Here is a 13,437-nt window from a genome sequence, read left to right on the forward strand (position 1 = left end):
ATGAGTAGAAATTTGAGCTCATTATGGTCTTTACTCCTTGTTTCCCTGAATAATGAAACTACTTTCTAGTCAGGCCGGCTCTAGATGTAGTTATTTCTGACTCCTCTATTTCCTTCCTCTCCTATATCTATCTCCTATATCCCTGGAGATGTTCTCGGCTTCAGACTCTTCCTCTACATTTCCACTGCCAACATCTCACCCTCCAACTGAGTTTCATCTCGCACACCTAAATAATACAATCACATACTACTGTGATTCTTAATGAAATCTTTGGCCTCTATCTCTTACACTGCAGCCACACACTGAGCCCGTCTTCATCCTACTTCTACTCTTTCAAATGCAAACCTTCAAGTTATACTAGTCTTCACAATACTCATTTGACACCATGTGTGTTTCTGTATCAAGACTGTCTGTTCAGAAACCCCCTTCCCATTCTGATTTTATTATTTTTTTTAAACACCAACTATATACTCTCTTATATGTGGACTTCCTTCCTTCTTCCTTTCCTTCCCCTCCCTTCCTTTCTGTCTTCCATTCCTTCTTTATATTTTATGCCAGGCACCATACTGGGCACTAATATACATCTGATTAGTAGAACTAAAAAGCCTTACAGTGGAAACAAGTCAGGCATGGCCACTGCCCCAGTGGAGCTTTCTGCCTAGCAGAAGAGACAGCCATTAACATGCTTTTCGCAACTAGACTGTAAGTTTGTTCCTACACAGACAGGGATTAGTGCCGCAGAGTGAAGTGTTTAAGAGGCTGGATATGGAGCAAGACTGCCTGGGGTTGAATTCTAGCTTCACCATTTACTACCTATGTGATTTAAGGCAAGTTACTAAATCTTTGCTTCTGTTTTTTCATCTTGGAATACCAATACTCATCTCTTAGGGTTATTATGAACATTAAATGAGTTAATATGTGTAAAGTACTGAAAACAGTGCCTCGTATTCACTGAGCACTATATTTGTTAGCTACTATTATTTTTATATTTCCCACAGTTTCTAGCAGAGTCCCTCAAAAAGTTCTACATTATATGACTTTGGCCAAAATAAGTTTGATAAAACATAGTGTTGGCAAGTGTATGGGAAAACAGCCATTTGTTAACGGAAACGTAAAGGGGTCCAACCCTTGGAAGGCAACTGTTCAGTATGCACATACTTTGACCTAGCAAGTACATTGCTAGGAATGTGCCCTATGAATATATGCAAAAGTTCATCAACAGAACTATTTAAAAATGCTTACTAAGATATTATTACAGCAAAAACTGGAAACAAAGGTCCATCAGCAGAGGTCTGGCTAAATAGATTGTGGGTACAGACAAAATCCTCTGTACCTGCTGAAAAGAATGAGATCAGTTTTTGCTGACATGGAAAGATCTTCAAGATACTAAGTGAAAAGAACAGTGCAGAGCAGTGCATTGAGTAGATTCCTCCTGTATAAATAAAAAGGTGATACCAATATTTACATACATATATTTTTTTCTTGTGGAGGGTTAACTAAGAAAATGTTAACAGCAGTAATGTTTGGGAAAGGGGATAATGGTGAAAGAGAATTTTACTTTTCATTTTAAATTTGTGGTATACATTCCTTTAATTAAAAAAAAAGCCATTGGGTATTATCTGGGCTGTAGTTAGATGATACTTTACCTTTTTTCTGTATTAATACATGTTATTAAAATAAAAACATCTACACAGCAGCGAGAATAAATGGAAAGAATAGTGAAATAGAACTTCTTGGGTTTAAGTGAAAAGAAAAATGTCCCAGTTTACTGACGCCTCCTAAATGTGGAATGATTCACACGTGGAAGGTTAGCTGATGATCTTTCCTGGTATGATGCAGCCTGGAATGTAACATGGGCTCAAAACATCTCAAGAGGGCAAATACAGTGTTTCCTAATTACTAGTTATTATTTCTTTTGGGGAATAAAGAGTGTTTTAAAACAGCCAGGTCACTATTTATTAATTAATGTTTGTCTTCAATGTCTAGTTTACCCTACCAAAGTTTAACTACGATAAATAAAACTACTGGGGCTTGAACTTCAGAATTTAAGCAGCTTGGTTCAAGTGTGGGAGAATATGCCATCTGAATATGAATATTATAATATGAAATTATAAATAAAAGGAAGAATAAAAAGTCAATGTGTGTAATCTTAAAACTTATTTTAAAGCTAGATGATATGGTACCTCCTTTAGCTGAAAAACTTGCTGTATTTACCCTATTTTACTAACTCTAGTAATAATGTACTATCTTACCATTCACTTTCTTAATTTAAAGACGAATTATAACAATGACTTCTCAGTCAAAGCTAAAGAAGTTAGTTACAATACCTTATTATTCCTTCAGGCTCATGGTAATACAAGAACGTCAGCAGTTAATAAACAATGTTACTTTAAGATGACTGACTTAGTTAACACCAAGTTTTCCATTTTCCAAAATTTAGACACACTTTGATGAGTATTTCTATATTAAAATTATCTCATAATTAAAAGTAACACAAACTCTCTCTTTTTTTCCACAAAAGATTTTTAAAACTTTAATCCATCTAGTGGTGAAATGATATAAATGCTGTTCTATACCTCATGGTATTGATGTACGTGTTTGCCATAGCAGAATTCATATTTCCACCAACCAACACCCTGCAGGAAAGGAAACAGATCAAGTTATGTACAGAGAAAGGGGGATGGGGGCCTGTCTCAGTATTGCCAAATGACAGCGATGGAAATATACATAATTAAAAAATTAGGGGCTGGCCCAGTGGCATAGTGGTTAAGTTTGCATGTTCTGCTTTGGTGGCCCAGGATTCGTGGGTTCAGATCCAGGCACGGACCTATACACTGCTCATCAAGCCGTGCTGTGGCAGTGTCCCACATACAAAAAACAAAGGAAGACTGGCACAGATGCTAGCTCGGTGACAATCTTTCTCAAGCGAAAAGAGGAAGATTGGCAACAGATGTTAGCTCAGGGACAATTTTCCTCACCAAAACCAAAACCAAAAAAACTGTAATAGCAATAATATAGTTGAAAATTAAAATTAAAAATTACTGAGAAATATGGGGCCGGCCCTGTGGCTGAGTGGTTAAGTTCATGTGCTCTGCTTTGGTGGCCCAGGGTTTCGCTGGTTCGGATTCTGGATGCGGACATGGCACCCCTTGTCAGGCCACATTGACGAGGCATCCCACATGCCGCAACTAGAAGGACCCACAACTAAAATATACAACTATGTACTGGGGGGATTTGGGGAGAATAAAGTAGGAAAAAAATTACTGAGAAATAAAAAAGTAAATACAGAGAATAACTATTGTATTGCCTTGGTAAAATGAAATGAAATGAAAATGCCACTTTTAAGGATATTTCCCACTGGAGGTATCAGAGACAAAATTTTACCTTTGTAGATGTTAACTCAAGTTTTAAATGTGACTGCTGCCTAACCAAAATGCAGGCATAAAATCACTGATGCCTATTCCAGCAATCAACCAGAATCATATATGACTTAGTTATATATATTTTCTGTCAAGTAAAGGTCAAGTTTTAGTTTGTGAGTAAAGAGAACATAATCACTATGGATTAGAGTAACAACCACAGAGAGAATGTCCATTGGGAGGCTTCCAGAATCCTGCCATTTCTCTGTAGACAAAAACCTTTTTCAGTGCTGCCAATTAATGCTCCTGGACTAAATATCACACAAGTGAAAGCTGTAAGATAAATATTTAAACAGAAGGTTCATTTCTCACCCCGTGAAAGCAGTAAGAACCACTCAGGAACTCTTTTATGAGTTGGTCATCTGTCAATTTGGATATGTGGGTCGTTCCAACTGTGAGCATCGGCTGAGAACCAACAGCAATGGGTTTGTGGATTGCTGGAAATCTCTCTTCTTTAGTTGACTGCAAATCTTCCTAAAATTAAACATACATATGTTGAAGAGCCTCTATGCCACAGAATTTTTTTCATTTATGACTTAAATTATTATTTTTAAACAGTAAAAAATTTGGAAAATAAAAGCTGTCCATTCATTTTTAATGTGTTTTAAGAAAATGAATTTGCAACACTTAATAGACAAAGCTCTAGACAAATGTGAGTTCCATCTACCAGTTAGAGGTATGGTGGCCATTCTTGACATACAGGGATAATTTCCATTTCATATTACTTTGTCTCACTATTCTTATTAAGTACTTTGCTACTTGTTAGATCTTGAGTCTCTACAGTTAGTTTTGGAAAATTTGGTTACTAAGCATAAAGGAAGGATAACAAGCGCAATAAAGAGGACCTGAGTGGGAGTGAATATGAATATTAGTTATAATAATTCAAATGTAGCAGGACCTGGTGTTGTCCTGGAGGAAGCTGCAATTTAGTAAAGGAAGACGCTAATTAATAATGGTGGAGGGAACAGCAGATGCACAGAGGTAGGGGTGATTCAAACAGACTTTGACAAAGAAGTGAAACATGAAGACTTCACAAAGAGAAAACCCTTGATTAATTCTTGAAACATGAATAATAACTGGTGATTTATGTGACTTTCTGTATATGTGCTTTATGTCTTTGTATGTGCATATTTGTGTAAATCTGAGGAAGAAGCAAGAGCAAAGATGTGGGGTATGGTATGATATTTAAAACTAAAGAGATAAGCAGGTACTATATGGTGGAAAAGTATATAATACTAAGAAAGTTTGGACATTATCTTACAGACTTTAGGCAAAGATATGGCGTGATCAGATTTTTAAGTAATTACTTTAGCAGGGGCAGGGAAGAAGGAACAGTAAGAACAAATCTGGAGGTGGGGAGCCAAGTTAGGAGCTGCAGTCACCCAGGCCACAGATGAAGAGAATCTAAAGTAAGGGGGTGACAGAGGTAGGGTGGAGAGAAGAGGATAGTTATGCAAGAGGTTAATGAGTTAGAACCTGGTAATTAACTGGGTATTGACAGTGAGTGGAGAGGAAATGAATATAGACTAGAAGTGAAGAAGCGAGTGTACCACTTATAATTGAATGAAATAATTTAAAAAATTAAATAGTAAACGAGTTTCCGGTAAATGTATAGTGGACACGGTGTCTACTTTTTCATCTACTGTAGCTGCCATTGACCAATTGTGGTTCTTTTCTTCTATTTCAGCTAGTAAGAGTCATTGGATGGTTATGCTAGAAACCAATGACCTTCCTCTCTCTCCTCCAATAGTAAGGAAGAACAAAGATTGCCAAGATGGCTTCTTATTTTTTGAAAGGACCTTGAATTTTATGTATAACTCTTTCTACATTCAGAGTCTACTATGCTCCTGGCACTATTTTAAGTGATGAATATTAAAAATGAAGCAGACATGGGGCTGGCCCCGTGGCCGAGTGGTTAAGTTCGCGCGCTCCGCTGCAGGCAGCCCAGTGTTTCGTTGGTTCGAATCCTGGGCGCGGACATGGCACTGCTCATCAGACCACGCTGAGGCAGCGTCCCACATGCCACAACTAGAAGAACACACAACAAAGAATATACAACTATGTACCGGGGGGCTTTGGGGAGAAAAAGGAAATAATAAAATCTTTAAAAAAAAAAAAAAAAAAATGAAGCAGACATAGTCAATGCTCCTACAGAGCTAAGGTATAATAGACTAAAGAAATTACTTATAATACATGAGATGTATAGTGAGGTTAGTGAAGAAAAACAATAATACTGCCCAGTGAAACTTGCAGCTGAGATAAGAACAAGACATAAAAAGAACAGAAGTATGACCATCCTTGTGGACAGAATATTAACTTTCATTTTTAAGGTAAATTGTTTCAATAAAAGCAAGATGATAGTAGTTTTTGTAGTAGAGTTTGGAAATTCATAAAATGGACTCCTAATAGTGCTTAATAGTGCAGTAATCTCCATATTAATGTAATATAATAACACGGGCAGAACACCAAACCAAAATTCTGGTTGCCAGATTTGTATTTTTGTTTAAAAGAGAAAAAAATTCTTTATAGTAAAGCTTGATCCACTCTTAAAAGGCAAACTATATGCTAATTATCAATTTTTAAAAGAACAGTTATGTGTAATAAACTAGATTTATAAAAACCTCTGAAAAAAAGATGATCAGTTTTAAGTAACTACTCATGCTACAGTATTATCTAAGATTTTCATATACAACATGTACTCTAAAGATCCTAAGTATTTTAAAAGCATTATCATCTGTAGCTTTTTAAAGAAAATCTTTCTCAACTGGCAGATGAAACACATTAATTAAAGAAAAGTAAACTGGCACTTCTTCCTTGAAGAGTAATTAAAGTTGGGATTTGTGAAGCATTTTGATGGAGCTGACTTTTAAGTACTGTACTATCTAAGGGGAAGACCAGAAGAGAACTCCATCTCCAATCTTTTAATACAGCATTTCAAATCAAATGCAGATGAATGTTAAGAAAATTTTCCCTCCTATCAGAATGGTGGTGTTCACTACATCCACAAAGAGCCCAGCAATACCTTCGCAATAAGTACTCAAGAGGAAGGGGATAAACAGGCCATGCAGTTAATTAAACCAAACTAACCATGTTAGTTAATTTAAACCATTGATAAGTATATACAGCACAGCAGGTAACATGCAAGGAGCTGGAAACCCCAAAGTAATGAAAGCATAGTTTATTCTCCCTCCATTTTAATGTAAGAACCATAGGAAAAACAACCAATTTTAGCCATACAAGTGCTATAATGGAGGACTGAATAAAATACAAGATCACAGAAGAGGAAACACTAACCTCTCTTCTTGGGGTAATCCATTAGAAGTCCTGGCTCATTTGCAAAGAAAATGACAATGGAAGCTCATATTCAAGCCTAAGTAGAAGTTTATCAGGTATACTGGAGGAAGGGGAGAAGGCAACAGAAGAGGGAAAACAGTATATCCAAAGGCAAGGAGGTTGGAAAGAACGTGGTACTTTTAGGAAACTCTGAGTTGTTCAAAATAGCTGGGATAAAAGGAATGGTTATGCGAGATAAGGCTGAAGTCAGACCACAAGGGGGCCTGTATTCTCCTTTGATAAAGTCATTGTATGAGCAAGGATTTTATCCTGAAGTATAGATTATGTTAACCACCAAAGGATTAAATACATAATCAACTTTTCATTTCAGAAAGAGTATTTTATCAGTTGTATGGGAAGGATTAGAAAGGGGATGTGTGAGGAGACTAGTTTCCGGTCCTAGGAATGATGAAGTCTTGAACTAATGACAGGACAGATCTGAAAAGCAATTAGAAGATAACACTGATAGCATTTGGTGAACGATTAGAGTTAGAGATGAATCAAGAGGGAGGTAGGAAAACTGACTTAGGTTTCTGACTTGGACAATTGGGTAGAGCGCAGTGCTTTAAACACAATGAGAAAGACAAGAAAAGGGTCGGTGTGAAAGAAAAAACAAACGATGAGCTTGAGATTATTGAAAATGTATACCGTTATGTTCAATAGGCAGATGAAGAGGGAAGGTAGTAGCATATCAAAAGGGAGAAGCAGCACAGAGAAGTAGTTAAGAGGACAGGCTCTAGAATCAGAGTATTTCGATTCCATTCTCCAAGTGATCACTTGTCGCTTCCCCTCTGTGAACCTCAGTTCCCTAAATCTGTCAACGACGATAATAACAGAAGCTGGCTCAGAGGTATAGTGGTTAAGTTCACGTGTTCTGCTTGGGTGGCCTGGGGTTCACTGGTTTGGATCCTGGGTGTGGACCTACACACACATCATCAAGCTATTCTGTGGTGGCATCCTACATACAAAATAGAGGAAGATTGGTATGGATGTTATTAGCTCAGCGACAATCTTCCTCAAGCAAAAAAGAGGAAGACTGACAACAGATGTTAGCTCAGGGCCAATCTTCCTCACCAAAAAAAAAAAGGGAATATAATAATAGTACATCTTGTAGGTTGTTGTGAGGATTAGATAATAGCTGTTAAGACTCAATATATGTTAATTATTGTGACTGAGGTTTGACTTCAGGAGATAGATCAGTGCTGAAGATGTATATTTCGAACTCATGGGCATTTAAATGGCAGTTGATAGAATGGGCATGGATGAGCTCACTTAAGGAGACTATGCACAATAAGAACAGAAGGCAGCTATGGATAGGGGAACTTCAACATTTTAAGGGGCAAGAAGCAGAGGAAGAACTAGTACATAAGAGAAAAAAACCAGAGAGAACCAGAGAGAATATCCTGAAGTAAAAGGTGGCAAAAAAGGTCAAGCTCCAAATGTTCAGGGTTCATGCTCCTAAGATCAAGTTATGCAAATGTCCTGCAAATTTAGAACCAAGACTGCTGCTGCCCTTAGTAAGAACAGTTTTAGAAGAATGATGGTTTGGTGACAAATAGCAATGAGTTGAAGAATAAATAAAGCATTAGGAGATGGGGTGTAGTCTAATTTTTCAAGAGGCCTAGCTGGGAAGTCCAGTCAACTAGCTGAAAATTAAACTACAATAAAGAGGATGTCAAACTTTAAAATATTATGAAATTATGAGTGTAAGAGAATGCTAAAACAGTTTCTGAGAAGAGCTAGAGTAAGGAAAATAATTAAAATTACTGAAAAGCATTGGAATTTAAAATTTTGAGTCAGGAAAATAAATTACTATTACTATACTACAGAAATCATTAAAATATTGGTATTTGCTTTGAAATTTGGAAAAGGAAGCACTGAGAAAATACCATTAGATAATTCTCATACCTCTTTATTTCTCCTAAAAGGCACCCTTAGTATTTCTTCCTGCTGTTCCAGCTGTCTCAGGGTGAGGGGTTTAAATGGTGATCCTGGCAGTGACTGGCAAAATATGTCATTCACAGGAGATGCTCTGAATCTATTCAGTAAGAACAAAGCATTAAAACTAAGCATATGACACTTTAAAGCATGTATGCATTTCATGTTTAAAATAATAAATCCACATCCTACCTATATTTAGGATGATTGCACAAGAGTGGTGTCAAAATGACAACTTCATATTCACAAGTTGTAACTTCAGCTACTGAAAGAATTTCATGCTTAGATTCAGGATGACAAATGTACATCACAGTACTTGATCTGGGCCGGTTCTGTTTCAAACTACAAGGTGTACCATTTCCCATTCCCACAGGATAGTAGGGTGTCATCTGACCTTCGATATTTTTAGTGGGAATCTTAAAAAAAGAGTATAAGACAGACTTTTCATTAGAAATGGAGGCGGGCGTGAGGATGGGAGAAGCACTTATTCTGAAAGGAAGAAAACTACATTTTATTTACAAACTGAAAGGTAACATTTCCATATTTTCTGTAAGTTCTCCCTCTAATAGTCTTTTGATTCATAAATTCTTATTTGAGCAAAGACATATTTTCAGAGCTAGTTTAACGCAGCAAAAAAGAAAATTTTTATTTGGCGCTAAAATTAAGATGTTAAGTAAATGTACCTTTATAAAAAAGGTTATAGTATCACAATTATATGATTTATTTTCATCAGTTCTAAAGAAAGTGACTACGATAGAACACGGGAACTTACTATACTGGGCTGGTCAGAGCTTTCTTCACTGAACTCACAGTGAATGGCTGTGCTATAGTTTAGGTTCTAGAGGTCTGAAGTTTGATTTATCAAAAAGTGGGACTACATGGGAAAACACTATCTTCCAAGACAGGAATCTAAATACTGTACTGGTTCATCAATCTGCTTACTCTTCTTCCCTGTTATTAATATTAACAAACATATTTTTCAGAATGTAAACTGTATAAATCTATTCAAGGCCAGCAAAAGACAAATGAAATTTTCACGGAACAAAGGAGATCACTTCAGAAGACAAGGATTATTAAGGAGCTAGCTCCCATAGTTTTATCTACATAAACACAAGAAAAATCTACTGTAAAGGATTCAAAAAGGTCCTCTTAATAACATCTTTAAGCAAGCTCTTTGGAGGCAGGGAGCTCATCTTGTATCCCTTTGGTACCCTGTCAGTGCCATGTCGAAAATGGGCAATAAATAAACGTTTCCAGGAAAAGTATTTTACGATTTTTCCTCTGCTATTTTCATGCTAGTTTCTGGAATTAGAAAAATCCTGGTTCACAGTATTTGGCTTATAAATTGGGGCTCAATAAATATTAGTTTTCTTCCCTTATACTTTTCTTCCTCTTCCTAGATCATTTCACACTTTGAATTCCATCTTGCTAAATATTTTATTTCAAAAGTAGTGTGTAAAATTGAAATCTTTTAAAATAGCAATGCTATGTGTGTCTATGCTCAGCTTATCAATTCCCCCCAAAGTCACCCTTGTAAATTCCAGGAATCCAGGGCCAGCTCTGGTGGCCTACTGGTTAAGTTTGGTGCGTTCCACTTCAGCAGCCTGGATTTGGTTCCCAGCTAGGGACCTACACCACTCGTCTGTCAGTGGCCATGCTGTGGTGACTGCTCACATACAAAAAAGAGGAAGATTGGCAGCAGATGTTAGCTCATGGTGAATCTTCCTCAGCAAAAAAAAAAAAAAAAAAAAAAAGGAATACCTTTAAGTAATTTTTAAGGCCTTTTGCCATTTCATTTTACTTCCAATAAAAGTATCACTTTGATATGAAACCAGTTATAAACTATCCTCTATCAATAAGTTGCTTAAACTCTATGGAAATTCTTAGCATTCAGAAAGCATTCCCTGAACTACCTGGGCACTTAAAAATTAGGATTTGGCATCATAAGGAATCATTCTTTTTAAACAATCCTAGTTTTCAGTCATCAATTATGCATTCACAGTCAATAAACATTTATGAAGTGCTACATTATGTCTGGCACTCTGCTTTGCACTGCTGAGTAAAGAGATAAAAAGACAGTCCCTGCTTTTAAGATGCTTGCAGTCTGGTAGCTTATTATTTGCATGTATAGTTTATCTGTTGTACCCACAGGAGATAGGAACCAAACAACAGAAAAAATGCAAAACTCTTCTTATAATTGTTTCTAAAGTTAAATAGAGGGAATGACTGCTAAGCATGCAAGTGACATAATGCTATCATAGAAACTTTCCCAGACATCTTTGGTAGACTCATTTATTTTTGTATGATCTTAAAAGTAAGTAAAAGGATCATAGCATAACTTTTCTCAGAAAAACCTAACATTGTAAATATTCTTTGACTCAATCCTTTGAGGTACCTGATATACAGTTAAAGTAACACTTGGCTATATTCTATCAATTAAGTTATATAAATACATGCCTCACTAACAATACATGTTAGGAGTGAAAAATCAACAGTTGTCACTTGCCTCTTTAGATTTTTCTTTTTCTTCTGCTTCTTGTTCTGTGGAATAATATAAGAGCAAGGTAAGTGTAAAGAATGACCAGGGACTTATATGTAAGATATAAATGACTAAGTCTTCAATCAACTTTGTAACTTTACACTTCTTTCTAAAGACTCAAAACATACATGTAATTTTTATCGTACTACTTTTAGCTAGTTTCCTTGAAATGGTTTTGTTTGAAAAAACAGTCATATTTAATCTTTACATCTTTACCTAGGAAATACTCTATTTGAGGCATAAGAACAGGCTGCAAGAGTTTCTTTTGAAGTATTTTTTATCTTAGTAAAATGCTGAATCTTAAATTAGTTGACCAATTTGCTATTAGATTAATAAAAATATTTCATAATTTGAGGGCTACATCTACATGTCTATTTTCATATATAAAAACTTTGCTTAAACCAAGCAAAAGAATAATACTATATAAATATGGCACTAACATGTATATCCTGCCATATTTAAAAAAATTTATTAATAGTTAGGAAAAAGCCATGTTTGTTAAGGCAAAAATAATACAAAGATCTCTTTGAAAAAGTTCCCTAAGGGACTGTTCAGAAATTTATTTTAGCGTTTTAAAATGCATACAGTCTCCAGCAAAATCTTTTAAATTCCAATTTGCACATATATTTTAAACCAAATTCCAGCATTACTATCAAACCACTTGGTAGAAACAAACCTTTTTCAGATAGAAGGTTCTTAGCCAACATATTCCCAAGGTAGTATTCATGAATATTTACTTTCTATATTTAAAAATAAAATAAAAATATAGTAAGTATTTTGCAAATACATATTTCAAGAATACAACTTTAAAACCATCAATCTCATTACTAAAGTTCTCATTTGATAATGTTCCATACTTCAAATTTTGAAGAAAAACATACCTGACCACTTTCTTTCTCTTCATGGTACTGCCGAATGTGTTTTCCATGACATACTTCATAAGTCCAATAAGACTCAATCTAAGAAAGATGGATGTATTTAAATACATAAAAGCCATATAACTCAATTGAATTACTTTTTGATATTTTAAGTAGGTGAGTAGATGTCCCTCAAGATTTAGAGTAAGCTTTCACGAAATTATATTCATTATTATGCCTCACAAAAATGTGAAATTTCTGAAGCCTATTCATTGTTTTTACTAATTAGCTCTATGTGAAAATTCTATGAAGGAAATAGGTTTAGAATATCTTTGGGGTCTAACTACGACCTGGCTTAAGGATCAATTCCTACACAGCTTAAAAAATAACAATTAGTATTTTTTAATTAAAATTATACATAAGGAAATCTTCTCTTGATCTGAAAAACATTCAAAGCAGTTTGGCAAGTGGTATTAATTAATATTGGTATTACTGGGTATCTGCTGCATTTACTAAATAGGAATTTAAATGAACAAAATATTATTAAGCATTAACTTAGATTTACAACTAACTAAAAATTTGATACAACATTATAAAGTAAAAAGAAGTGCAGAATTATTTCAAGGGTCTATTGGAAGGCTGCTGGAAATTTATTTTCTAGTTATCAAGTGAACATAAAATACATACTCTGTAGGAACAACTGCTTTGTTTGAATAGTGGCTCCAGTAGCTCTCTTGGATTAGGGCCTTTATAATCCTTTTCTTCTTCCTAAGAAAGAACTAGAGTTTAATAATGACAGTTATTCTAGAACGTCATCCAACTCTGCTGTTTGGGCATTAACTCATTGGTCAAATCACAAATGCTTGGAAATAAAAGGGAAAAAAGTCAAAAACTTTAATAAGATCCTATGGTAGCCACTTCTTTCAAAAGAATTGAAGTATAATATATGGAGCCATAGAATAATCTTCCATTCTTTCTTCTCTTCAACAAAGGTTTTTGAGTTTCAGTTTCCTGAACAATTCTTATAAACCTATTTCAGAATTTTGAAATGCTTGCATCTAACACAAATTCTAGCTATGAAAGCCTCAGAGTAGTTGAATCTTGTAGAATATATTGGAAAGTTTTAAGGTACTTCTCAGTTTTCTATATATTTTTACATTTCAGACTTGAATGCCATATATATGTGTGTGATTGCGCGTGTGTGTATTTGTGTCTTAAGGAGGTTGAAAACAAAATGAAACAGATAGCTGCCCTGCACAGATTTCAAATATGAACAAAACCTAAAAATGCACTCAATGAGTTTAATATTTCCATTTTACAGATCATGAAAATATTATATAACTGGTTCAAT

General features: G+C 35.2%; 1 protein-coding gene across 7 annotated transcripts in view; it reads right to left on the reverse strand.

Annotated features, from left to right (window-relative positions):
* ERLEC1 (endoplasmic reticulum lectin 1) overlaps positions 1-13,437 on the reverse strand; it is a 34,430-nt gene that overhangs the window by 14,784 nt on the left and 6,209 nt on the right. For all 7 annotated transcript variants that reach the window (XR_011426444.1, XR_011426445.1, XM_070236337.1 and 4 more), the window contains exons 3-10: positions 12,774-12,854; positions 12,111-12,188; positions 11,906-11,969; positions 11,197-11,231; positions 8,883-9,106; positions 8,661-8,790; positions 3,732-3,893; positions 2,577-2,636 (exon numbers count right to left, since the gene is read on the reverse strand). Coding sequence is in view for 5 of the 7 variants with exons in the window: in XM_070236337.1 (XP_070092438.1) it covers positions 2,577-2,636; positions 3,732-3,893; positions 8,661-8,790; positions 8,883-9,106; positions 11,197-11,231; positions 11,906-11,969; positions 12,111-12,188; positions 12,774-12,854 (834 nt within the window). In the remaining 2 variants the exon portion in view is untranslated. The remainder of the gene's footprint in view (positions 1-2,576; positions 2,637-3,731; positions 3,894-8,660; positions 8,791-8,882; positions 9,107-11,196; positions 11,232-11,905; positions 11,970-12,110; positions 12,189-12,773; positions 12,855-13,437) is intronic.

The sequence above is a fragment of the Equus caballus genome, chromosome 15 (assembly GCF_041296265.1).
Source record: "Equus caballus isolate H_3958 breed thoroughbred chromosome 15, TB-T2T, whole genome shotgun sequence".
NCBI classification, from domain to species: Eukaryota; Metazoa; Chordata; class Mammalia; order Perissodactyla; family Equidae; genus Equus; species Equus caballus.